The sequence below is a fragment of the Lytechinus variegatus genome, chromosome 3, assembly GCF_018143015.1.
Source record: "Lytechinus variegatus isolate NC3 chromosome 3, Lvar_3.0, whole genome shotgun sequence".
NCBI classification, from domain to species: domain Eukaryota; kingdom Metazoa; phylum Echinodermata; class Echinoidea; order Temnopleuroida; family Toxopneustidae; genus Lytechinus; species Lytechinus variegatus.
Window position 1 is genome coordinate 63,942,440 of NC_054742.1, and position 27,660 is coordinate 63,970,099.

The 27,660-nt window shown below is 35.6% G+C and overlaps 1 protein-coding gene across 2 annotated transcripts; it reads right to left on the reverse strand.

Annotated features, from left to right (window-relative positions):
• Window positions 1–6,709: 6,709 nt before the first annotated feature.
• On the reverse strand, window positions 6,710–26,224 carry LOC121411639 (INO80 complex subunit D-like). 2 transcript variants are annotated; one of them, XM_041604455.1, is made up of 10 exons: window positions 25,970–26,224; window positions 19,002–19,239; window positions 16,309–17,144; window positions 15,648–15,738; window positions 14,294–14,527; window positions 13,499–13,602; window positions 12,120–12,253; window positions 10,952–11,078; window positions 9,782–10,042; window positions 6,710–9,170 (listed from the first exon to the last, which is right to left on the reverse strand). In XM_041604455.1, the coding sequence occupies exons 2-10, from the start codon at window positions 19,217–19,219 to the stop codon at window positions 8,098–8,100; spliced, it is 3,078 nt and encodes a 1,025-aa protein (XP_041460389.1). In that variant the 5' UTR covers window positions 19,220–19,239; window positions 25,970–26,224; the 3' UTR covers window positions 6,710–8,097. The 2 variants fall into 2 exon arrangements, with proteins under 2 accessions (XP_041460389.1, XP_041460388.1); XM_041604454.1 differs by lacking the exon at window positions 25,970–26,224 and adding an exon at window positions 25,558–25,779.
• Window positions 26,225–27,660: the final 1,436 nt, after the last annotated feature.

Genomic DNA, 27,660 nt, shown 5'->3' on the forward strand with positions numbered 1-27,660 from the left:
GCATGTCAGCCCAAATGTTGGTTTCAAGATCGATCGGGGATATGCAAATCTATAAATTGGTGGAACACTTGAATACAAAATAATAACTAAAAACACATCTACAAAGAGATAAGAATGAATTTTGAAACTAGATTATCTCAATATCACCAAGACATCTCCTCATCCTCTGGTCTCCAGAAAATTATTTAGAAATGTGAAAGAATTTTGCCCACTGCTTGTTGAGTAATTTTGGTGAAGGTTCAGAATGTGAATTTTATTTGGGAGAATCATTAAACATTCCTTCTTAAAAGGTTGAAAATGTGATTTTAACAGAAAAAGTAAAATCAGACATACAAAACATTGATGTCATCAACAGCAGACAAGTAATACCAAAGTACAATATTTATAAAAGAAAATTTTAATTGCATTTTGGTGAAACACTTTTATGCATGTACACCATAAATATATGATTGAGCAAGCTGATGAACACCCCATATGTATGAAAAGTATATTTGTTAATATTGCCCTCCAACAATTATTTAAAAAAAAAATGGTTTGGTTACCGATTTCAAGGGGAAGTTCACCCTGACGAAAAAATTATTGTAAAAATAATAGAAAAAAAAGAATAAATATTGGTGAAGGTTTGAGGTGAATTGTTTAAAAATTGAGAAAGTTGTGAGGAATTTTAGGTTTAATAGGGATTTCTGACAGTTATAAACAACGGCCTCATGTTATGTAATATAAAACGCATAAATTCATATTTTTTAATTGTTCATGCTGACTAATTTTTTCTTTCTATAGGCAGATGTGAAATAATTTGTTTATAAACTGAAGGAACAAAAAAAACTTTTTAATTTTTTGAGAAAATTAAATTTCATTATTTTTTTTTATATGGGAAGCTGCTCACATGTGATGTCACAAACTAAAAAAAAATCTAATACTCTTTATCTTTGATAGATTTTCCTGAAACCTTCACCAATATTGTATTTTCTGCTATTTTAACAATAAACTTTTTGTCAGGGTGAACTTTCCCATTAGGACCTCATTGGTGACAAACAAAGACACAACTACAATCATGTGATTTCTTACACCTGCCATAAACAGATTTAATATTGACAATATTTTCCATCTTCTTTGTGGCAAAATAGTGTTTCTCTCTCTCTCTCACACACACACACACACACACACACACTCTCTCTCTCTCTCTTGTAGAAAATATACCACAATACAACAGGATGCAGACTGAGCCGCAATTCCTAATTCTCAATTACATATATTACAAAAAGTAAACAAGACATTGATTACAGACAAATATATCCATTTCAATAAACAGGTACATTTTCATAGCCATTAAAGAATTCATCATGAACATAAGCAGACTGCACTAGACTCGGCATTCATCGGCTACCCAATATATTTCTAACCTTTTAAAAATCTGTCATATGACAATTGAACATCAGTCCTTCTACTGCATAATTGCCTAAAAGTATATGAAAGCTATTATTGTGATACATATTTTCCCTTTATTTATCATATTACTAAACTCAAGCACTCGATTGTCCAAAAGAGTTCTGTCATGTCTTGCCAGTTGCATGATTTTTGTCACTTCATTGAATACACTGTGGTCAAACGAATTACATTACAATGAAAATGAGTGCATTGGTGAATATTACATCTACAGTGTTTGAGGTTGACCAACCTTCAGTCAAATTCATCCTATGTTGTCAATTTGTTGTTGATATTAATAACAATAATAATAATAATCATAATAAAACAATAATAATAACAACAATAATAATAATAAAATATCATAATGAAAAGGATGAGGATAAAGATTACGATGATGGCGATGATGATAAATATTGATGATTACAATAATTAACACATTTCTCAACATGGAGATTTCTAGGGTATTTATGCATGTCTGCAAATCAAAATTTCCTGGGCAAGTCTAGCACAATATTGATGCTTTTTGCTCATGCGGATCGAGGATCCCCCATACCAATGATGCCCCAAAAACGCACCATGATTTAAGAGAGGCATTCATAATGAACATTGTAATATTGAAGCAAACCCATCCAATCTGTTCTCCACCATACACATAAGATTCATTCTAAATCTGCCCAATTATCTTTTACTTATATTGTGATTAAACAAAAAAGAAGCTTAGTCTTTCAACACAAAAACAAATAAACCTAACAATAAAAAAAAGCCACTCAAAATAGAAAACAGTTGGCTTTTGAGTAAAGAAAGAAAGATGGACAATACAACTCTTCAATATCTGACATCAATGTCTGCAGTGAAAAATGTGACCAATTCTGAATGTGTAATATAAATCTATAATTTGAAGATGTATACATTTATACACTGATATGGTTGCATAGTACTAAGTTTTATTCCTTTACATAAGGAATAATAACTACTCATTTTGATTGTCTCAAAAGTATCACATTTCCTCCAAAACTATTCAATCTTACTACTAAAATTCCCCTATATTCAGACTGCATGTTATCTTTACAATACACATCATACTTGAAAAGCTCTGAAGAAAAAAAAATAGAAATTTGTTTGAATTGAGAGGTACTACTCAAATGTTGCACGGCCTGCTTTTTATCAGTCTTGATTAAAAGAATTCTTGATTATTTATCCTAATGTTAAAAGGATAAGCAAGTCAATCTACAAGAAAACCTTGTACCGGTATTTTGATGGAGGATACTGAAATAATTCAACAACCTCAATTATTTCCAAGTTCATATATCAATACATTAAGATTAGTTAGTACGAGAAAGTGAACCCAATACAGCTGGGGGTGCTTCACAAACTTGAAGTCTTGTTAATTTAATGCGCAGTGCAGCACATCACAGGAGCACAGTCTGACCAATAAGGTGATGTGTCATATACTGCACGCAACAAGTATATTTAGTCAGACTTAAATCTTTATGAACCTCCATTGGTTTTCCTCCAAGGTATAATGGTGTATTTTGTAAAAAAAAAAGAAGAAGTATGATTGGCATCCTCAATGAAGAAAATTCTACGAGTAATATAAATTGAATGTCTGACAGGGGCTTTTTTTTTAAGTGTAAAGTAAATAACACCGGTTGCCCAGTCGAAGATATGAGAAGTGTGAGAACCTTCATTTCCTATTGTAGTGTTTTTGTAAAAAAAAAATATCTGGAAACACATTAAATCAAATGTGACAAGGTGTAATGCTTTCTCTCCTCTATATACTTTACCGATTTAAAAACCCAAAACAAACAATAATTGATGTTAAGTACGATGAAATACGACAGAAACATTGTCAAACCACATTCTTTTGTAATGGTCACTAAACAGCATATAACAGTTAAGACAGAGTGTGCAGTGCAGTAACATTTCATATATATGAAGTAATGTGATACAGTAATACACAGCACAGAACTTGGTTTGAAACCACTCTGGAGAAGAAAATATATGTGACTGCAATCTATAGAGTTTTCTTTCTTTTGTATAGCAAAATATATGATTTCAAAGAATAAATGCAGTGATATGCACATGTTTATTTTCTTGCACTTTCAAATATAGATGGAACTGTAAAAACCGGTGAAAATTGTAATATTGGCAAATTAAAACTGTGACATCACAAAATAGTTGGATTCTGAATGAGATATGAATAAAACCTTTCTGTAAACAAATTTCAATAGCAGCATAGTTTGGAGGGTGGCATGGCATTTGCTCACAATGCAACAACTGCTCCACTCCAGGCATTTTTTTTTCCATCTAAGATGTAGGGTTAGGTTTAGGGTAGGGTATAGTATCAATAGGGATGCCAGTTGGAATTGATCAGAAGGCCTGAAAATCACCTAGTATACAATATTTTGTTACACAAAAATGCTGTAACTATGGCCTGAAAATAAATTGCCAGAGCCTGAATTCAGGCTTTTACCTGAAAACTGGCATCCCTGTATCAAATACAGGGTTGAAGTTAGTTATTAAAGGGGAAGTTCACCCTGAAGAAAACATTGTTGTAAAAATAGCAGAAAAATTAGTAAAAACATTGGTGAAGGTTTCAGGAAAATCCGTTAAAAAGTAAGAAAGTTATTAGAGTTCAAAGTTTTGGATTTGTGACGTCATAGACGAGCAGCTGCCCCATGTGTTATGTAATATAAAATGCATGAATTTCAAATTTTGTATGGTTCCTGATGACTTAATTTTGTTTTCTATTCATGATCGGGTGTGAAATGATTTGTCTATTGATGTACAAAAGGTACAGTGAAAACCATTTTCAATTTTCTGAGAAAATGACATTGATTTGATTTTTTACCATTCGCTATGTATGAATGCGGCTCGCATATGACATCACAAATCAAATAATTGAAATTCTAATAACTTTTTAATTATTTGATGAATTTTTCTCAAATCTTCGGCAATATTTTTTATTATTTTTTCTGCTATTTTTACAATAAACTTTTTGTCAGGGTGAACTTCCCCTTTAACTAGTGTGTGGAATTTATAGAGGAGCAATGGTTGCCTGAGCGAACGTCATGGAATCACTTTAAAGACATCAGTACATCTGTGGCTTATCATTAAACAGTAGAAATATTATTACCTGCTATGGCTGGTATTTCATGCATATTCTAAGATCATCCAATCACAATCCCTTTGACCATTATAACAGCTTCTTAATGTGCTTTAGGCTGTACCATATAAAGGGAAATCCAATTTCCAGCCTACTTTCTCCTCTCCAATATCATAGAATAATTACTGATTAGTAAAAAAAATTGCATTTCATTTTACTGGGCTGATGATCGATGTCAAATATATTTTAACGGTAGCCAAGGTAAACATGCTATTGCTCAAGTCGGTCATTGTAATGTCATCGTGCATGAGAACTGATGCGCAGTATCTGCAACATAGGTGTAGAATCTCAAATTTGTCGGGATCCATAGTCAGTCTCAAAGACCCCTTGAAAACATCTTTAATTTGCAAATTCTCGCTGTCCCATTTCTGATAAAGCCAAGAAACTGATATCCCTACTAGACAAGCACTTTGAGATGCTTCACTAAATGGAAATTAATATTTTGAAAAACTTAAGCACATAATGATATGTAAGTTTTTTTTAAATAGAAATGGTGCCTGAATGATATACACTACTGCATGCATAATGTAGCTTTCTTGATATTTAATAAAACAATTACCTACCAACATAAAGCATATGATCATAAATTCATTCTTTGGAGTCAATCATTAAAATAGGTTTGGAAATGTGCAAATACATGTATTACCAGAGTACATCCTTCCCACCAATAAAATATTTCAATCAAAATTATATGAAATTTCACCTAAAATCTATTATGACCCACCTGTCAGGCAATTTCTGTGCAATGAGGGGTAATTTATACATTAAGTTTGGATTTCACAAGATTTTATTTTTATATTTCATATAAAACCAGTTATTCTATTCCTATGTCAAAATTGGTTAAGAGATCTTTGTGAAAAAACACAATTCTCACCCATGGATATCTATCCTACAGTGGTCACACAGTGCATATGATCAGGTGATTGAAAAAAATACAATTTATGAGATGCAAAAGTTACATTTTGCTCAAGAAAGGTGCCAACATTTACATATATACGATGAGATAATTTACCAATCTAGCCCTATTTCAAGTATATCCTCTGAAAGCCATACCTCTGCTCTGATACATGGTAAGTAAAATTCATTTGTAATGTGAAGCAACCACACTCTAATGCGACTACATAAAAATATATTTGTATAAAAATAATTTACATAAATTTGGTCCAACACATTGTTGAATATATGACAGTGGTAACAATTGTGAAATACATTGTATGCACATGTGTGATGATATATGAGTTCTGTTAAACACAAAATGAAGTTGACTTGTTCTGAGAAGGTCTGTAGTGGTTCATATGGGAAGTTCACAAGAATCTACTGTGTTGGAGTCAGAAAACATGAAATATTCAACACATGTTTACCATGAAAATCATTCTATTCCAAAGCCAAGACATAAAAATATTCTGCTTAACTTTATATTATCCCTTTCATTTGAGTTAAGGTAACTTGGGCACTGCTTCCAGATTATTAACAGCTTTACACCATTTAATTGAATGCACTTGATGGAAGGTGTTATCAAATTAGGTGTAGAAAGATGGTGTTGGTTTAAAACTAACTACAGCCATAACACTACAACAGAAACAAAGCTGGTGCTAGGATCGACATGATAATATGATATTGGCAAATACATCGAATTCAACATCACCCCAATAAGTCACTCAAGAGATGACAAACAAAATATCTAATTTCCATACATCTTGGACTGAAATAGCCAGATTGATTTCAATGGGCAAACATTAGTAGCACATGTAAAGGGCCATCTTCAACTTACCTACCAGTACAACTCAGGGGCCATGGAACAGTTTTGAGAGTTGGGGGGGAGAGGGGCAGAGCGGAAAGTGGGGGCTGATTAAGCAAAAAATCACAATCATATGGTCGTATTTACATTTTCGAACACATTTTTGGAGGAAAAAACGCGGCCCCTGTTACATGCATTTAATTCTACCTTTTTTTCACAAGCGATTAGAGCCCAATAAAAATCACAAGTTTGTAGTTTGGTAATGGTAGGAATTTTCATACACCCCATTGCTAAGAAAGCCAGAATGTTTGTTAGCATGCAACCAGGGAACCAAAGGTTTTAAGGTCCTTTCTGATGGACTTGGTAAAGTAAAAGTAAAAGAGGATAAATGCCTTGGCAAAGGACACTAGCGCACCAAGTGGAAATTGAACCTGGTTCACCAAACCGCTGTTCTACTGACTGAGCCCTCACACCGCCTCAATTGAATTTGTATAGTTTGCATTGTATGGAAGTTTTCAATCAATCCCCCTTTTGGATGCTAACCCCACTTCAGGTTGACAGCACCATCAATCACCAGGCAGTGGTAATAGACTGCATGTCTGAATGTGTCTTTATTATTTGAGTAGTGATCAATTGCAATAAGCAGTCTGTCACTGCTACCAATAACGTTTGTTCTATGGATATGAAGCAATTCCGTTTGAATGGATGTGCTCTTAATCACTATTTAACTGTGAGAGAAGCTTAGATTATGAGCAATGCCTCATAAAGCAGAGTGTGCCATTCTTTGCAATATCGCAAAGGACACTATGGACAATGTGGATTGTGCATTTTCATGCATCATACATCAAAATGATGACGATCAGGAGCGTACAACTTGCTACCTATCACAAGGAGCATTATGGTCTGAAGTAATGCTACTGTTTGCAACACTTGGGAGTCTAGCAAACTTTTTTCTTGTTGAAATAGCTCTCCTCACCATGGCAAATTTATCTTTCCAACAAGTACCAGAAACACATAGAAATGGTTTGCAAAAGGGGTGTCCACACACATATAAGAAAACAAGACTACACTACATTAAAACAGATAAACAGGGTGACACAGGAACTGACAGAGTACACAGGTAAATAAGCAATTAAGTGAGATTTTGAATAAAATATCATTCGTGGCTAATCCCAAATTTTTGGTTGAGGTCAGGTGATTATTCTACATTTTTCAAAATTTGTTTTGTAAAAGAGAGGATAAGGATAAATTGCTGGTACGTAGTTGGATAGGACAAAGTATTCTGTGCTGATTGTACATGGTTGTTTCTTGGTGGCAAATTAAATCACTGCATAATATGACAGCTCAAAAAGATCTTGTGAGATTTGCCAACAACAGATTCTAAGCTGGATTTCAGCACTTGAATAATAGAAGTACTATTTTTGTACTTCCAAAATTCTTTAATATTATTATTCTTTTTTCAAAATGGATTATCATTATTGTTTGATCCTCATTTGGGATTATTTAAACAGCTCTACTATCTGACTCCCCACCAGCACTATGGACAAAATACATCACATCTATACCTGCCATTCTTCACAAAATAAGAAATATTAAAGCATTGCAAATCTATTCAAAAAATGGATTCAGAGAAAGAATTTAGGGCGTAAAATATTCCAAATGTACATATGAATCTCAACATAAACAAATATACAAAACATCATCAAACTAAAAAATGAATACTCTTTGACGTTAGGATTTTAGGAGCCACAAGCATCTTGATACGTCACGTTCCTTGCTGTTTGATGATTGGAGGTATGTTCTTGATATTAGGTGCCGTGTAGGGTGGAGTAGGAATTCCACTGGTAGGTTGAGGTGATGGGAGACCAGGCGCAAATCCGCTTGGCTGCTGCGGTATATGATTCTGGGTGATCCCTGCTACCACGGAATTAAAGCTCGGCAATTTCTGGGTACCTATAGGCTGACTCGTGTGCACACCGTACGGGAGTCCACCGTTCGAGTTGATGCCATTCACAGTCGGGACACTGTTCGTGTTGGTACGGCGCAAGGCATTCTGAATGTTGGGAACAGTGCTCCATGTCTGCCGGAAACTGGGAAGGGCCGCCTGATGAGCAGCCTGAGAAGGGGTTGGAGCCGAAGCGCTTGGGCTCATTCCTGACGAAGCATTGGGGCTAGCTTGTGGCAAGGTGGTTGTGATGATTTGAGGGCTCTGAGGTGACATCATAGGATGAGGCACCTGCTGACCTCCATGCGGAGACATGATAGGTTGAGAGATAGGAAACGAGGGCACCATTGCACGATTTCCACTGATGACTCCATTGAGGACAGTATGTCGCAAGGAATCCTGATGGTTATCTTCCGTCGTAGCCGCGGTGCTGAGGGCGTTCTGTGTCAGCATAGACTGTGTCTGAGGGATGACAGGACCATTGAATTGAGCAACACTGTTTGTAAACACTCCCATACCTGACAGGGTGCTAGGTAGGGTGAAAGCCTGGCCAGATGGTGCTGCAGCAGGCATATTACTCAAAGGCACAGGGTTGGTGAGATTTGAGGACGGTGGCTTGATTGCATTATGATTAGACCCATCGTTTGAATTCTGCCTCATGGTGTCGGCTATAAGTCTATTTGCTGCAGACTGAAGATCACTTGGGAGTCCATCTGAGCTATCCTGGTTGATGTTAGCCTCTGACACATCTCCGGGTAATGAGTTGCTGTTTTCTTCTCCATCGTTGAAGAGCTGATCCAGAGAAAGCTTAGCATCGTCTTCTGATGCTTGAAAGAAAGCACGCTCCAGGGCTTCTGCCTCCTCCCTTGTAGGCAAGAAGTCACCATTCCTTCCTGAAATGGTAAAAAAAGCAAAGCATTTCTCAAAATACATGCAAATTCTCAATACCTTTATAAATTCAGAAAAAACATTTTGATAAAATTATATCTGGTTCTTCATCCATTCACACGCACACAAAATTGTGTATACACTAGCTGCTCAGTATTCAGTCATGGAGATATATAAGGTTAATTATTTTTTCCCCCAATATATGATAATAATAGACAGAATGCCAGGCAACAACTTGACCAATGGGCTTTTAAAATACCATTTGCAATAACCATCAATGCAAAAAAAAACACACACACAAAATGCCTCTAAAATGAAATATTTCAAAACATGTAATGAATCATTTTTCACCATACTAATAGCTGCAGCAGCAGTAGTAGCAGCAGCAATAAGGGACTTTATTTGACAACTTGTTTAGCACAGAGCCAGTCTGCTTAAAGGTCAGTGGTTTGAGGAATAAAGAATTAGGGAGAGAAATTTGTATCAATTGAGCAAATATGACTGAAATCTAATTGTCATCCATGCTTTCATATTTCTTTGCACAACCTGCATGTACAGAAACAGCTGTACATTTAAATACAAAGATGAAAAGCCAAAGGAAGTTGTTGATGATTACCTTCAAAGATGTCATTGAGGTTTTGAAGAACGCTTGAGAGAGCTTCCTCCTCTGCATCTGAGTTGAGATCTTCCGGAGGGGACTCCACGCCCTCTGCATTCATCACTTCTTCCAGAGCGGACATGTCCATGAGATGAACAGGCAGGTCATGAGCACCGAGCAGAGGGGGGCTTCTGAATGCAGGGGTATGAGGTGGAGGGTGAGGGGTAGCTACGGGCATCACAGGGGTACTGATGGGTAGCTGGTAGTTTTGCAGAGGTTCTGTAGAAAAACCAAGAGAACAGGCATGTCATTTCACATACACATGGTGCCTAAGGACCTTGAACTCCATAAATCTAACAAGATCATTATCCCATCACCATGCATGCATCAGACTAGTCTGGAGTTACAGTAACCTTCCACATTTTTAAAAACTCATTTATACACTATAAAAGACTGAACAAAATCTTTTACATGTTTTTTTTTTTTTGTAACAGTGTAGAAGTGAAATAATTCTGAAGAATACTCTCATGTAAAACAGGAAGTTATTCACATTTATTTTTCTTCGTATGTTGTCTCTGACCTATATTGTGGCCCTTAATTTTTCAAGCCAATTGTAAGTTGACTTGATCGGTCAAATGATTATAAAGCAACTCCATGAAAACCAGTGGATTATTCATTGAATGACCTCAGAGATGTTTTGACCCCAAATCGGGGGGAAAATACGTGGGGGCTAGGGGCAATTTTGACCTTGGAATGCTCATAAGAGCCCTGGAAATTCCCCATTTCTTGTTAAAAGTTTTTTACCTGAATGTTAAGAAATCATGAATGCCTGTTAGCAAGTAACCAGGGGACTGACGGCTTAAGGTCCTCTCCAATGGACCTGGTAATGAGGATAAATGCATTACCAAAGGGCACTAGCGCACCACTTGGGAATCTGAAACCCCCGCTCTACCGACTGAGCTATTCTTGCAATATTAATGCTTACCAAATGTTGCAGATTTGGGCAGTAATTCTGAAAAGCAACCTCCAAAAATTATATTTGTTTTGCCTGCCCAAATCTGACCAGTCCTTGCTATGAAGTATCACTCCATTCCTACATAAGTTCATGAGAAAATACCTTCACAGATTTATTGCGGACAGATCGGCAGGTGAGCGACACCTAGCCATGAAATGAAAGTAATGACTTACCAAGAGGAGGTATTGGTTTCTGTGGTCTGACCTTCCTACGTTGGCTCTTCTTTTTCTTCTTGAAAGGTCTGGTGAGAGCAGAAGGCTTCGTCTTCTTTCTTGGTCTCTTGGACTTGGGCTCCATTCGCTTTAAAATCAAGAAGATACCAATATCATATCATTAGAAATGCATCTATAAACATGTAACAAAATAGGGTCAAAATGAAAACCAACTTTTCATATAACTATATTAAACAAATGCATTTGCTTTTCTTTCCTCTCAAAGAAATAGTTTAATAACAGGCCAAAAGGAAATTCATACTTAAAAATACATGTGGTGTTACAGAAATATGTTATCAAAATTGCACTGTACAAATGACTTTATGAATAATAATCCAAAGTGCCAAACTCTTGTTTTGATCAAAATAATATTCAAATTCTGGCATTTGATATACTAGGGCCCCAAAATGAATGCTTACAGTGAAAATAATAGATCTGCTTTTCTCCTTAAGCTATAATGATAAAAAAAACCTTATTCTGACTTCCTATATTCCTAATGTTCATAAGGTCATGCATAATTGTGCAGTTACATTTATGCCCCCAACTATAATGGCATGCATTACTTTGCAAACAGTTTTATCAATCCCAGTTTCGATTGTTCTTTCCTTTCATATCCCCATCCCCCCCCCCCTCCACTACGTTTTGGCCGATATCATATCCAGTGATGAAGTATCATGCTGCGAAAACCTCTTTATCCTACAAGATGCCATTGCTAAGCAGGGTTTGCAATTTCCTGAGAAATTTAAGCACTTCCTGCCCAAGTAAGAAATACTGTTTTAAAAAAATACTGTAAAAACTTGTGAATGCTAGGAATTACTTAAAATGCTTAAATATCCATGAGAAACACCCGGGCAATTCTTGAAAATATTTGAGAAGTATATTTTGTAGTATTTCCTTGCATTTCCAATTATTTTCAATCTCACTCAAAATTACTAAGGCAGTATTTACCAGTATACATAACTAGTATTTCCCACTCTGGCCAACCCTGCTGCTAATGCTACGGTCACAAATAACTTTACGAACACAGTAACTAAAAACAACTTCATACCATTTAATGCCATGTAAAAAAATTGTAGAGTGTTCGTAAAGGTATTTGTGACCCATGCATAAGCAATGCATTCATTCTTACCACTCTCTTGGCATGTTCCTGGCACAGGGGCTGTTCATTGAGCATGTCAAAGCTGGGCTCAATACAGCGGAATCCTCCAGGGAATTCAGCTCCACACTGGTAGAACAATACCTGCTCTTCATCTTCAAGTATGTCTGGACATTCATTTCTCATTAAGGATGTTAATGATAAATGTAGTAATAATGTGCAATAATTATATAGCACTTAATACAATGTTTCTAAAAGCAGGATTTTTAAAAATAATATACTAATAGTTAAAATTTCAGGCTTTGATTTACAAAAGGTACATTTTTTTTTTGGGGGGGGGGTGGGGGAATGTACACATATGAAAGATGGAGAGCTGTTGATTTTACATAAGCCTTTGGGTGAAAAACAAGATGAGAAAAACTTATGATTTTCAACAAACCAAAAATGAAGCAATCATATCCATTAGTACTCCAAACTGAAAGGATCATATCATATCAGTGTGAACCCCCCCCCCCCCACTTTTCTCCAAATTTCTATATCATATTTAGAAAGAGACACTTAAAGGTCAAGTCCACCTCAGAAAAATGTTGATTTGAATCAATAGAGAAAAATCAGACAAGCACAATGCTGAAAATTTCATCAAAATCGGATGTAAAATAAGAAAGTTATGACATTTCAAAGTTTCGCTTATTTTTAACAAAATAGTTATATGAACGAGCCTGTTACATCCAAATGAGAGAGTTGATGACGTCACTCACTCACTATTTCTTTTGTTTTTTTATTGTTTGAATTATAAAATATTTCAATTTTTACGAATTTGATGATTAGGACCTCCTTGCCTGAAGTACAAAATGTTAAAATAATGGAATTCCACGTGTTCAGGGAGGAATGAAACTTCATTTCACATGAAAATGACGAGAAAATCAAAATATTTCATATAAGAAAATACAAAAGAAATAGTGAGCGAGTGATGTAATAAGTTCCCTCATTTGCATACCGACCGAGATGTGCATATCACTGTTTGGTGAAATGAAGCGAAACTTTAAAATGTTAAAACTTTCTTATTTTACATCCGATTTTGATAAAATTTTCAGTGTTATGCTTGTTGAATTTTTCTCTTTTTTTCAAATCAAATTTTTGTTGGGGTGGACTTGTCCTTTAAATTGTCTGTTGACATTTCTAAGACAATTACGACAAGGGAATACATTAAGTGTTTCAACAAAGCAATAAAGCCCTTGAACAATCAAAACTGCCCCAAAAGAGCAAATGTTGGGTCATGGGACAAGTAATATGTGTGTTGAAGTCTACAGAAAATAAAACTGCTAAAATATTAAGGAAATGTGGGATATGTGTGTTGAATAACACTCATAGAAAAAATGAATTAAAATGGAAATACTAGAATGAAAGGATACGTCTGAAGCAGTGTTTACTGTAGGGCATAGCCTCTTCTTGGCAAGGATCTTCATTTTCTTCTTTACTGCAGCAAATTCTCTCCGGGGGAGCTTGAGGTTTTGGCCTAAAATGACACAAGATATATTAATACTTTCACTCAATGATATAATAATCATTCATTTCTCTTATTATTAGTAAAGTGATGTATTTATTCATTTCATTATATTTTTATGTATGAATTTCTTTGATTAAATATCCATAAATTTGTGATTTCACAGAGTTACCTTCTTGGGGGACTGTTTCATGAACTTTGTCATCTCAGCACTTACAAATTGACTCTGACAGTTACTATAGTAACAGTCAGAGACTGGCGCCTATCACCCAATCAAAACCAAGGATTTTAGGGAAATTGTCAGCACTAACAACTTTCATGAAACACCCCCAGATCTATGATGACATGGTGCCAATTAATCTATTTAGAAATAAACCTTTGTGATAAAATCATTGTCGGCTGCAACTTTACTACTTGGCTTTAAATAACCTGTCGATATTATTACCACTTGCTCATTACTCATTAATACCATTAATATGGGCTGTTTTTATTTACAAGTTTGACTGTAACTCAAAAAGTTCTGGAAACACCATTATATTTTTGGCTTGGTCATACTGAATATATCCCGGATGTTGCTTTAAATGTATTTATGTACATTCATGCCTCATTTCCCTATAATCTCTTTGTAATTGTGAATATGTTGTTTTCAGGAATTTGCAAAATAATTGAATAAAATTTAATTGGATTGAAAAGAAGAATGTACCTTTGTAATGTCTCTTCTTGAACCCTGAGTACGGATACAGCTGTTCCAAACGGATGCTCCCTGGCAGCATCCACCAAGAGTTTACTAGAACGTCTGATGTCTTTCTGGGTGTGCTTATCACACTGGATACCCAGTTCTAGCTTCCTCCTGTCTCGCTGGAGGTGACTTTTCAGCTGCTTCAATCTGCTCTGCCGACTTAGCGGGCTATTGGTATCATCAGTACTGGATATGTGACTGAAATATGACAACAGAGATAGGAAGTAAAATCATGTACAGTATGCAAGACCACTGACGAAGCTACCCTGTGAATTTATTTTTTTTAAAAAGATATTTAATAAAAGGGCAATTCAATAAAATATGAACGTCTGACCTCCTATATTTGAGACCTTTATGAAATTTTCCGTCTCTGATTTTTTGTTCTTTTGACAGCCTGTAATGCTGTCAAATGACCATGACTTGGCCAGTTTAAAGTAAAACTTAAAAAAAATAGGGGTCGGATGTACAAAAAGGTTTATTATCTTATGGAATTTCCCAAAAATAGACCTGTGCCCCGTAACACAAAGGTTAACGATTCATCGTGAAATGAAATGGCCTTTGAAGATCGCTGCATGCATATTTTTCTCAGTTGACTTGATACAAACCAATCAGAATTGTTCTTTCAAATTAAAGATTAATAGCCAACCTCTGTGTTACATGGCCCTGGTAACAAAACTGAAAATGACAAGAATTTGCCATGAACAGCTACATCGATAACAGTGATATCATGACCTTGACTTTACATTGCTGATGAGAGTTGTGGTAAGAGGACTGCGTGGTTGCTAATTGCACCTTTTTACAATGCTTTATGCTCTCAGCACATGGAGGTTTAGAAAAAAATTTACAAAAAAAATTTATTTACAAACTATATCCTTGGTGTCAGGTGTTATTGCATTTCCGTACTGCGAATAACATTTTTTTTCAGACATAGCTTATTCATGTTGATGTATGAATAAGTATCACATGCACAGATCTCTACTGTCATTATGTCATTTTGTAGCACAATGCCGATTCACCCAGAAAATAGTTGTAAGAACTTGGAGGACCAAGAAAACTTCAGAGTTGACACACGCGTAGAGTGTTCGATCATTAATTTTATTGTCATAAAGGCATCCATTGGCCAGAAAAAGGTTGTTAATGGCATGAAAAGAATAGCTGGAGTTTTTTTTTATTACTATGCGATTGTTGTGATACCAGTCCCATTACTTTTCAGAAAAATGTCATAAGATTTACCAACATAAAACGATCTGTAGTGTCAACTGACTCGCTTACCACGGGTAAGCACTACTTGTGAACACATAGGACAAAGGATACTCACCTTAAACTATATTGTTCTTTACATGTATTTCTACATCTTCTGTCTGTGACCTCCTCACTCTCTTCATCATCTGTGTCTGAAAAATCTAAACCTATAAAGACACAACACAAAAGATGCATGAGTCGAATCCTAAAATAATACTCTTTTACAACAGGAATGCATCCAAAAGACGACAGCTATTGGAGCAATGGAGATTACATATTGTTGAAGTTTCTTCTGATTAAATGTGCAAGGCATATTGAACTTCAATACAGAAAACAGTCATTCTTGCACGAGACAAACAAAATGCATTGAAGTTCTACATGTATATCAGTATTAGCTAACTCATCATATATTGTTCAATGATTTTTTGTAAAAGGAAGCTGAAGTTATCTCACTTGTCAAAGTGAATTTGAAATATACAAGATTCACTATATATGAGTAGACTTGAATAGATCATACTGCTTAAGCACATTTGCAAACATTAACTTGATGTTTTCACCTTTAACAAAAGATGAGTACCAGTATATTAAAGATAAATGTCAGTTGAAGTAATGATTTCAGTATCTTTTCTTCTTTTTTTCCACTCATGAAACATGGATGTGAAGTGGAAGATTTAAAAGATTAAAAGACATGTCAGACACTTGATCGGACTTGTTCAGAGAAATGAAATTGCACAAACCTAAGGGAAATATATCAGTTCTCTCGTCTTCATCCTGCTGAAGACGTTCTCTCAGCAGATCAACTGCCGGTGAGTCTAGTTTGCGAGCGAAGAGGTCTTTAGGGTGCTTCCGTTGTAGTTTCACAAATGCCTCCCTTGGTGAGGAAAGGTGCTGGGGGATCTGAGGCCAAGGAAGGGAGGGGACGCGTCCTTTACCCTCAACCAACGGGGGCATCAGGGGAAGGTATTTCTGGGAATCGAGGTATGAAGAATTCTTGTACTGTACTACTCCACTATCAAGTAGATTATTTGTATGTTCCAGCGTAGCAGCATTGCTGAATGGTGTATGCTGCATAGATTTGGCAAGCATTTCTTTTTCCCGCTGTTGGCGCAGTCTTTGCTTGTTCCTCTCCAACTTTTCTTGGAGCCTCTCATGTAGCGTGCTGCCATCTTTCCTTCTCTTTGATTTCGTCTTGATTGCCCTTTCCACTGAATTGGAGTGAAATGTACGATTGTCAGCACCGACCACTGCACCGGGGTAATCTGGTGGCCTACTTCTGCACAGTAAATTTAAGTTGTTCAATTCAAAATTTCCTTTGGAGTTAAACATCACATCGTCTAAAATTGATCGGTTTCCCTTTTTCTTATGCTTCTCCTTTTTCTTCTTTTTCTTCTTCTTTTTCTTTTTGTCCTTTGATTTCTTTTTATGTTTTTCTCTCTCCTGGCTCCCTCCCTTGCTGCCTGCATTCGATGAGTCATTTCTGCTGTCATTCCGACTGTCTGGAGATTGGTCCCCTTTCCTTTTCTTTCCTCTCTTTGGTGCCAGCCCCAAGACCTGCATGTGGCTATTACAAAACCTGTAAAGAGCAATCAACAAGAGCAAATTTGCTATAAAATGCCTCCAGGATGGGGAGATTACTAATGTGATGACTTTTGAGGCAATTCTATGCAACTTTTTTTAATGCAAGGATACCAGGTGGTATGATATACTCATGAGTTGGGTTGATTGACTGACTCTATGAAAGACCACAGAAAAGGTTGCTCTGAAATAGGTACTAAAGGCTGACAAATAATACGATTTGAACAGATCAAGTAAAGTAAGACAGACATAACACTGAAAATTTCATCCAAATTGGACAAAGAATATTTTGAAGTTTGGCATTTTTTTATCTGAACAGTTTTATACATGTCTTTTAAGAATAGTAGATGGAATATTCCCACTTATTCTTTGAATATTTTATTATAATACAACTTATGATATAATAAATTATATTCATTCAAATATTGTCCCCCGGGAATAAAAAAAAATGGAATAATGACTACTGATATAATGTGAAATACAATGCATCCCAGAAAAAAACGAAACCGAGATTTATTGATGATTTATCATAACTTAATCAAAAATACATTAGACAAGTGACCTTCTATTGTAAAACTTAGAATCTCCTCTTTCATCTGAAACTACTTAAATTATTTCTCATTCAGGCATGAGTGTGCAAAAACAATTTGAAGAGGGGATACCAAAAACTCATTTGGTGGGGGGGGGTATCTGAATTTCAAAAAGAAAATTACATTTTTAGAAAGTTCCATATCTGCTCTTTAATTTGATACCTCAATTACAGAATATGGTCAAGAAAAAATAAAGTTCTGGTCATTTGAAATAAACCTTGAATTTCAATCATTTCATAAAATGAAGAGGTTTTACAGGCTTACTCGACACTCCGTTTTGTTGACAATTAGCCATGCATAAAGTTTTTTGTTAACCATGCAATAGCTTCTGTCGGAAACCGGTGAAAACACGTTTATTTATGGAAAATAAGGAAATACAAGCATTGTTTTGAGGACAGATTTTTTTTACCTCTTGATCATTTTCTGTGATTAAGGTATCAAATAAAAAACAGATATTGAACTTTTTAGGCATGTAATTTTCTTTTTGAAATTCAGATACCCCCTGCTAAATGAGTTTTTGGTATCCTTTCTCAAAATTGTTTTTGCTCACTCATGCATGAATGAGAAATAATTTAAGTACTTTCAGATGAAAGAGGAGATTATTATATTTGTGATTAAGTTCTGAAAAATCATTGATAAGTCTCGGTTTTGTTTTTTCTGGGACGCACTGTATAATCATTATTATTTTGTCACAAGGGAGTCATATCATGCACACACATGTATGAAAATATAAAATAACTACAATTATGTGTAATAACATAAGAAAATGGAAAGTGGGACATGACATCATGCATATTGCGAACAGATAAGAAATCAATAATTTCAGGTTTGATCAAATTTTGATTAAATTTTCATACTTAGCTCATTTAATTTTACATTTTTTTTAATTTCTGAGACCATAATTTTCAGCCCAGAGGACATTGTACCCCTTTAAAAAACTACTGTTTTATTAAAAAACTTGGACAATGATTATACTGCAGGCAAATTCTGATACGTTTGCTCTTCCCTTTAAAGAAAGTAATATGTTCATTTATACATCTCCTCAACCCCCCCACAAAAAAATTTATCTCACTCAAAGATCATACGTAGGTTACGTACAAGCATGCTACCAATAACCACTATGAAAAGAAATAATCAGATTACTGTTCAACCATGTTACTACACTATGAATATTTAACATGGACTTTCTTGGTATAAATAATGTTAACCCATGTCATCCAAACGCATAGATGATACAACATATATTGGCTCCTTCCTTTACTTACTTTCTATTCTCTTCTCCAGGAATGGGATTGGTGCAGCGCAGTCTATTGTACTTTGCTACAAACTCACACTGCTTGAAGGGGGCAGATACATCTTCCAATACGTGGCGAATGCAGAAAGCATAGCCATTGAGGCGCCGCTGCTTGCACAACTTGGCACTGTACGAACATAGTGGCTTGTTGTCAACTTCTGAGAAGTGAATATGCTTGCCTTCGTACATCACGTGAGTGCCAACATTGGCTGGAAAGAAAGAGGAATAACAGTATACAAAATATTAACATGTTTGAACTTTGAATGTTGAAGAAGGCAAAAGGATTAATTCAGAAGTATCAAAATGATGGTCCAAGCTGGAAAGATTTATATCTCAATAAATAGAGTAAAATTCACAAACGAAATGCTGAAAACTTGATCAAAATCGGACAACAAATAACGAAGTTATTGAATTTTTTCATAGTTTGTAAATAGTAAATTAAAAAGTTAAATCCAACCAAACAGCAAATATTAACTATTATCTGTGCAATGCATCACACTTCCAAACAATTCACTTTGAGCTTAATTTCAAGAAGCAAAACACATGCATGACCACAGGTAATCACATTACCCCTGAAAAGTCCCTCCGAATGCAGAAACATAACCTTGGACATTTCTTATTTTTTGTAACCTTCACATTTACATACATACATACATTCAATGAGATCTGTTACAGTTTATACATAAACTTTGCTTATTTCTCAGCAATAACACAATTTCTTCCAGAATCTTCTGGAACATATTTTTTATTTACTAGTATGCAAAAAAAAAAAAAAAAACGATTTCATGTTGATTTTAGAGTATTCTGAACTCATTTTGAAATTTTTGTTTACAACTAGAATTTATTTTTAACATGATGCACTCAATTTTAGACACAATAGCATACATGTATTTTCTTTAAGACATAAATTTTATCAATATCTTTCCATTCAACAGAGGTACATGTTGAACCAAAATTGAATTAGAAAAAGCATAAAAAGGCTAAACAAGCCCCCCCCCCTTGTGGGAGATTTAAGTATGACTTAGAGTTGCACTTGAATACTGAGTTGCGTACAGTATAAAAGGCTTCACCGCATTGGTCAGATCTTGTCATGAGGACGCGCACTACTGTATAAATGTATCTATCACGTGTTGCATATCATGCATGCATCGGCATTGAAGTCACACTTAAATCTTTGTGAAACACCCCCCCCCCCCAATATTTTAGCCAGAGTAGGCTGACATATGGTCCATGTGGCCAGTGGTTTTCTCCGTTAAAGAACAAGTCCACCCCAACAAAAACTTGATTTGAATAAAAAGAGAAAAATTCAACAAGGATAACACTGAAAATTTCAGCAAAATCGGTTGTAAAATAAGAAAGTTATGATATTTTAAAGTTTTGCTTCATTTCACAAAACAGTTATATGCACATCTCGGTCAGTATGTAAATGGGGGAACTGATGACATCACTCACTCACTATTTCTTTTGTATTTTATTATAAGAAATATGAAATATTTTGATTTTCTCATCATTGTCATGTGAAATGAAGTTTCATTCCTCCCTGAACACATGGAATTCCATTATTTTAACATTTTGTGCTTCCGGCAAGGAGGTCCTTATCATTAAATTCGTGAAAATTGAAACATTGTATAATTCAAACATTAAAAAACAAAAGAAAAAGTGAGTGACATCATCAACTCTCTAATTTTTTGGATGTAACTGGCTCGTTCATATCACTATTTTGTTAAAAAATAAGCGAAACTTTGAAATGTCATAACATTCTTATTTTACATCCGATTTTGATGAAATTTTTAGCATTGTACTTGTCTGATTTTTCTGTATTAATTCAAATCAATATTTTTCTGAGGTGGACTTGACCTTTTAATCCAATTTTTTTTACATGCGTTACCAAGAATTGTAGTTTGACACCGTTCTCATTCTTTCTAAGTCTAGTTTACTGGAAATCGGTTCAGGAAACTAGTTTGGAAGATTGCTTTGCTAGCATTCCCAGTTGATCAGCCGAAAGCGGTTTTAAAAACCACTTCTCGTAAAGCGGTCTTGTTGCTATGGGAACACCCTCAGTGGGGTGACATGTTTTGTGCAAAATTCGAAACTGCAGCGTAGGCATACCACATACTGTGTGGAGTAGCGCGCTGGAAATGTGCAGAGATCGCTTCCCGAAGAACGATGTGTTCTCTCTTATGCTAAAACCAGTTTAACAAGGCAAAGCGATCTTCAAAACTACATCGCGAGGTGGTTTTCTGAACCAGTTTGGAATCGCTTCCTAGACTGCTTCGAATGCTTTCATTACATGTTAAACTAGTTTCCACTAAATTAGTTTTCAGTAGAATAGTTTTAGGACTGTCGTGAGAATGGTGTCTTTGTTACAAGTAGGCCACCCCAGAGGTTAAGAATTGAAATTCTTTATATGAAGAACAAAAAATTTAATTGTTGATTGATATCAAGAAATGGGAATAAGAAGACAGCTTGCCATAAATATATTTTGGCATACAATGGCAGATGTGACAGCTCCTTTCATAGCTTGGTCAGCTGGGTTGATTCAGGAGTCGATCTGGCTGGACTTTTCTTCTTTCAATCTTCATCAATTCCCAGAAGAAGCAATAGGATTAGTTTGAATGTAAGCATATTTTTTGTGTGTGCTTGGTACATGAGTATGTACATGTATCTGCTCAAATACCATTTGTGATGGGTTGCTCTTAGACTGAAATTCCCTTACTCACGACTGGTTGATGAGGTTCTTAACATGAACCACAATATCAATGGCAACTACATTTTGTATGCTTGGAATGTTAGATGACAATCAAGTAGGAATACATGTAGGCCTACATATTTATGACTGGCTTTGAGGGAAACTACATTGCCGCAAGAGAATCATATTCGCCCACCTTTCCCAGGGGCCACTTATGTTGACGAGTAGATACCATGCCCGACTAAAAAAAAACACGTAAAAAGGATGTCTTTTTCAAGACAGCACGTTACGTACGTAACGTGATAAGGGTGTCAAAAACACAAAAATATTGAAAAAAGGGTATCTACTTCGCTCGGAAAAATATATGTGTTTGGGTCAAATATGCGGGGATGATAAAACAAAATAAAAATGTTTTATAAAGGATGTCCTTTTTGCCCCAACACTACGTGTTTAGAGTCCGATTTGCCATGTTTGTGTGAGGTGTGGAAGGTGGGGCCATACTAAACCAAAATAACGGTGTGTAAAGGTAAAACCGATGACCAACGAACCCGTAATATTGCTGTACTTGTTCAAGAGTTCATTTCAGGGAATACTTGCCTAGAGTATTTTCTTGTTTCCAAGTCTTGTTAATGGGTGTATTTTGAGAATATGGAAAATACATCGTTGTACGTGTTTAGGGGCTCAGTTCTGGGAATACTTGCCAATAGTATGTTTCCATTACTTGTTAAGGGTATGGTTTCACATGCCAATACTTGTTAAGGGGTGCATTTTCAGAATATGGAAAATACGTGTTTAGTGTGTTTTTCAAGACCCTGTGGTCGGGCCATCTTTAGACGTTGGCGATAAGGTTCTTTTCAGCACAACATATTTGATGTTCCCTGAAAGAAGAGCCAATCAATATTTTTTAAATAATTAAAAATCAGACATCTAGAGCAAAATCATAAAATCAAGTTATTTCATCCTTTAAGAGAAGTGATTCTATTTTTTTTAAGTTGAGCACAGTGTCTGTGCCTCTATATTTTACCATTGTGATGTCATTGAAATGTTGCATCCCTGGCCTGAGGACACAATTATCCAGCATGGTCTAATCTTGACTGACATAGAGCACTTTTAGAATTGCACGTCCACATCTATAGATGACGTAACTTTTTGGCATTCCATATGCCTCAGGTCCTCACACACGTCCACTATCAGAACCGAGAACCTAGCCACACCCATTTTGCGGTTCTCCAAAATCACAGTGGACGTGCACGTGAGTGACGTCATTTTAACCATTCAAGCCCAGCATGAAGATCAACCTTTCCCTTTTAAAACAGTTTTCAGTGACTTTTCACAAAATTAATGTAAGTTGTACGATGCGTTATGTTTATCATATTTAAAATTGCTTTGTGATATCCAAAATATATATCGATATATATCCTAACTCGCGTAAAAAGGAATCAAAGCAAGTGTGCACAAGCTGCACCTTCGCATCACCCGACCAGGTCGCCAGGCGATGGTACGCCAGATCTTCCGGGTCGGGCAGCGTGTCATGACCCGCTGGTTATTGCGCTGTTTCACGTGGTCGTACGTACACATACAAGTCAAGTGAAATGTAAAGTATTTGCATCTGTAGTGAACAAGGGCAGACGACGACGTTGACTCGAACGATCAGACAACTGCTACATGGTTCTCGTTCACTGCTCCTAAAAGTCTCTATTATGTCATAATATGCTGCATGCATCAATATGACTCAAAACTCTTTCTACGCGTCCTCAGCATCAGATGCCCAGATGTGAGACCGGGAAAATACAAAGGTACATAGTGTATGTTTTGCGTCGTCTCTGCATGCTATGTAAATGCACAGAGACCAAGGAAAATTATAATAAAACTATCCCTTCCCGATATTCATGAAATATAGGGCAATCTGCTAGCTGCTCAAATGTCTGATATGGGTAATAATTCACATTATCATGACATGTACATGTAGATTGTTATAGCAATGCATTATGAAGTGATAATAGCATGATGAGATAAGTGGTATGTTAAATCAAATTTCTCCCTTCTTTTTGGGGGTGGATTAGATGGTAATGATTATATTGGATGGCTTTATTTCATGAAATACCAGAAACATGAACACTCGTCAAGGCCAATATTCCACTCATCTGCGATTCATGGAATATTTTCTCAAACTCTTGGAATATTTCTGGTACATGTATTCCATTCTGAGCCATCCAATATAATATAATTATTGACCCATTACCAGGGCAGTGTGGTCTAGTGGTATGAGTACAAGATTCATGATTGTGAGATTACGACTTTGAATTCATACTTAACCAAAAGAACCAGAGAGTAATTTCTGCTGTCTACAAGCCATTAGTACATATGGACTAAAATTCTACGACTGACAAAATGTTTCCTAACATGCAGTATGGTAAGGTCCCCTACGTCTGCGCAGTGCCCCTTGTCTGCACAAGTATCTGCACGATTCTAGTAAAACGTAAAAGATATGCAATGCGTACAAACTTTACACATAAATGTATGCAACACATAGAAAAATATTCATTAAATTAAAAATATGACTAAAAATGGTGGAAAAAATTATGAATTTCGGGTCATGTGTCATGTGACGACCTCAAAATGCAACCTTTTTCTTCAAAATCCAAAAATATTGTGTTAAGTGAATGAGTGTGCAGACATGGGCCATCATCTTTTTTATTAATCTAAAATGACTGGCCGAGGTTTTTTCCCAGAAAATCATGTATTCTTTCTATAATTTTATATTTTTGGCACACTTACTCTTAGAATAAAAATATAAGGAATATTATAAACTGACTTTTTTGTGAAAAAAGAAGATTAATCTTAAGTTGAATTGTTAGGTGCGCAGAAATGGGGCCCCCTTCATACTGTAGCTAACTATACCACCAACACCTTGACATTTAGGCCGCGGAAAGCTGTTTGCCCAGTTCCTAATGCCAAGGAATTCCTTCAACAGAAACCAAACGTTTAGATACAGATAAAAGATGATCCAATTGCAGTGATGCCAAGTTCAAAGACCAGCTATGCGTGAGATTTTCTGTGAATCTGAGATCACAGACATTGTGTACAATGTATATGGGGATAGGCTGTGATAGTTGCGTGAGACAGAGATTTGAGGGGATGAACAAGAGTCCAAAATGCTTGAGTCTCACGCATAATGCATGAGACTTGGTAGCTCTGCAATTGTAATTTTTCAAATGAATATCAGGCAATCAGCATCGATCAATTCACTATGGGAAGAAAAAAAAATACAGCCCAGATCTTGTTTACCTCGGCTAAGCTTTTCAATAAACATATGTCATATGCTTACAAAAATCTTGTGATCATGGAGAGTGAAGAGAGGAGGATCAATACAGAGAGATGGAGAGGTGAATCTGATTAATTTGTAGAATGTTTTGTTTGAATGAAATGCAGAAACTTGGGCCAGTTGGGGCAACATTCAGTCATGACCATATTACTCTACATGTAGGTCAAATAACGCGAGCACAGAAATTCTTTTTAAAAAGTTAAACTTTCAGAGATAATCGCTATTTCACTTTTTATTTTTAGTTTCTTGTGTCATTTTGATCAACTTGTCTTCAAGTTCAGCTTCACCAGTACCAGTTCACGAAATCATGCACTAAATTAATATTATTTTGAAATAAAGAGACGCCTAATTTCACCAGGAACTTGAAGTTTGAATATTTTCTTTCACTTTAAAACTATTAAAAACATGCAAAATTATAAACATAAAATTAGAAACATCACACTTTAAAGAAAAAAAACTCGTTCCTGCCAGAATTATGTGCAACGCCTGATCTACCCGATTACGCAAACTCACACATGCACCGCGCCCTGGGCCTAAGCGCTGAGCCGCCTGGTGCAGTTCCTGCATGAGCCTCGCACATAAACACACACACCCGACACACATTCACACACCTTGAGCTGCAAAGCTAAGCCCAAGTTAAGTCTCAATACACAAATGGACCACGCCCAAGATAACAATTTTCTTCTCAAAATACTTATCAAATAAAGAAATTGTACTTATAAATCAGTACACCAACATATTGATGTTATGTTTTCGCCATTAAATTTACACAAAAATTCGGGGAAATCCCATAAATTCAGACCTCACAAAAAACGAGAAAAAAATGCAATAATTTAACGAATAACTAACAACATGATAAAAACCCATTTTCACTAAAATTTGGTCAATAATGATAATCGAAGGGCATATATACACAATAACTTACCGAAGCAAAAGTGGTTAAATACCGCAAACTTATGGCTAGAAATTGAATGATTTTATACGAAGACGTAATTTTCAAAATGGCGGCGGTGTTTGCGTGCTCGTCTGTGCATAATATAGGGCGCAGCAGCTGTTAACAATACAACGACAGCCCGATCTGTGTGTATCATATCTACATGAGGCATCTGACGCTACTTGCATGCCTTAACGTAGTATGATCACCCGGGTAGACCTCATGCATTTCCATTCTAAAATCAATAAATTAAAGTGTCAAATTAATTTTAAAGCACTAAAATACATCTATTAGAGAATAAGCTAAAGGACTGTTGTATTATGAATAAGTAAATGTGTATTTCCTCATATTTGAGACATATTTCCTACAGTTGGACAATATCAGAAAACAGACGAATTCAAGCAATTTCAAGGGGCATGGTGAGAGAAAAAAAGGGACAGTGTGGGTTAATGAAAGTAAATTGATCATATTCACAATACTTTCATATGTTTATTTTTTTAGGAAAATTCTCTTTGATAACTCAATAAACAAGAAAGGATAAATGAATACCAAATAAAACCAATTTCAAGATTCAATATTCCATGATATATTTTTTACCCCCAATTTTAATAATGAACTCGCCCACTTAGGAAAATAATTTTCAAAGTCCAAAATGATACTTAGATTAGATTTTTTTCCTCTCATTTCCATCCGGGTAATTTAATTATTATATTTCCTTTATGATTATCCTCAACAAGAAATGTTGTCATGAAACATGTTAGGAAAACAATCATAAAGGGCAAACTAGTTATTTGAAGCATGAATGAATGATATCTCACTGTTGATGTAGTAAAATCAAATATGGGGATTTTGAATAGCTCCACTCGACTCCAGAACCTAGGTCCTCCCCCCACCTCCAAAGGCAGGCAGGACAAGGGGCAGATCGAGTGCCGGGCTCTTGAAATAGGAGAATGGGGGTGCTAGACGCCAGTAAAACTTGTGTCGTGTGTGAGTCCTGTGTATGTGATTTGGTTTTTTTTTTTCACAATTGGATTTCACAAACTATATTTACACGTCGATCCCAGCCCTCTTTCAACTCCACCCCTCCAAAAAAAATATTATGTTCACTTGGGAACCATCTTTTTTTTAATCAGTGCGTATTTGGTTTCACGTTTTGCTGATAAGAGACAGTTAAAGGTCAAGTCCACCTCACAAAAAATTGGATTTGAATAAAAAGAGAAAAATCAAACCAGCAAAATGCTGAAAATTTCTGGGATGTAAAATAAGAAGGTTATGACATTTTAAAGTTTTGCTTATTTTTCACAAAACAGTGATATGCACAACTCAAATGAGACAGTCGATGATGTCCCTCACTCACTATAATTTCTTTTGTTTTTTATTTTTTGAATTATACAATATTTCATTTTATTTTTACAATAAGGACCAAATGGACTGAATCATATATTAAGTATTAATCAATGTTCATTCCAATTGTTCAGGGAGGAATTAATCGTTGTTTCACTTGACAATGAGGAGAAAAATAGGATATTCCCTATAAAATAAATAAAAAAAGAAAGAAATAGTGAGTGGATGACGTCATCAGTCTCCTATTTGCATACCCAACAGGATGTGCATATAACTGTTTTGTGAAATTAAGCAAAACTTAAAATGTCATAACTTTCTTATTTTACATCCGATTTTGA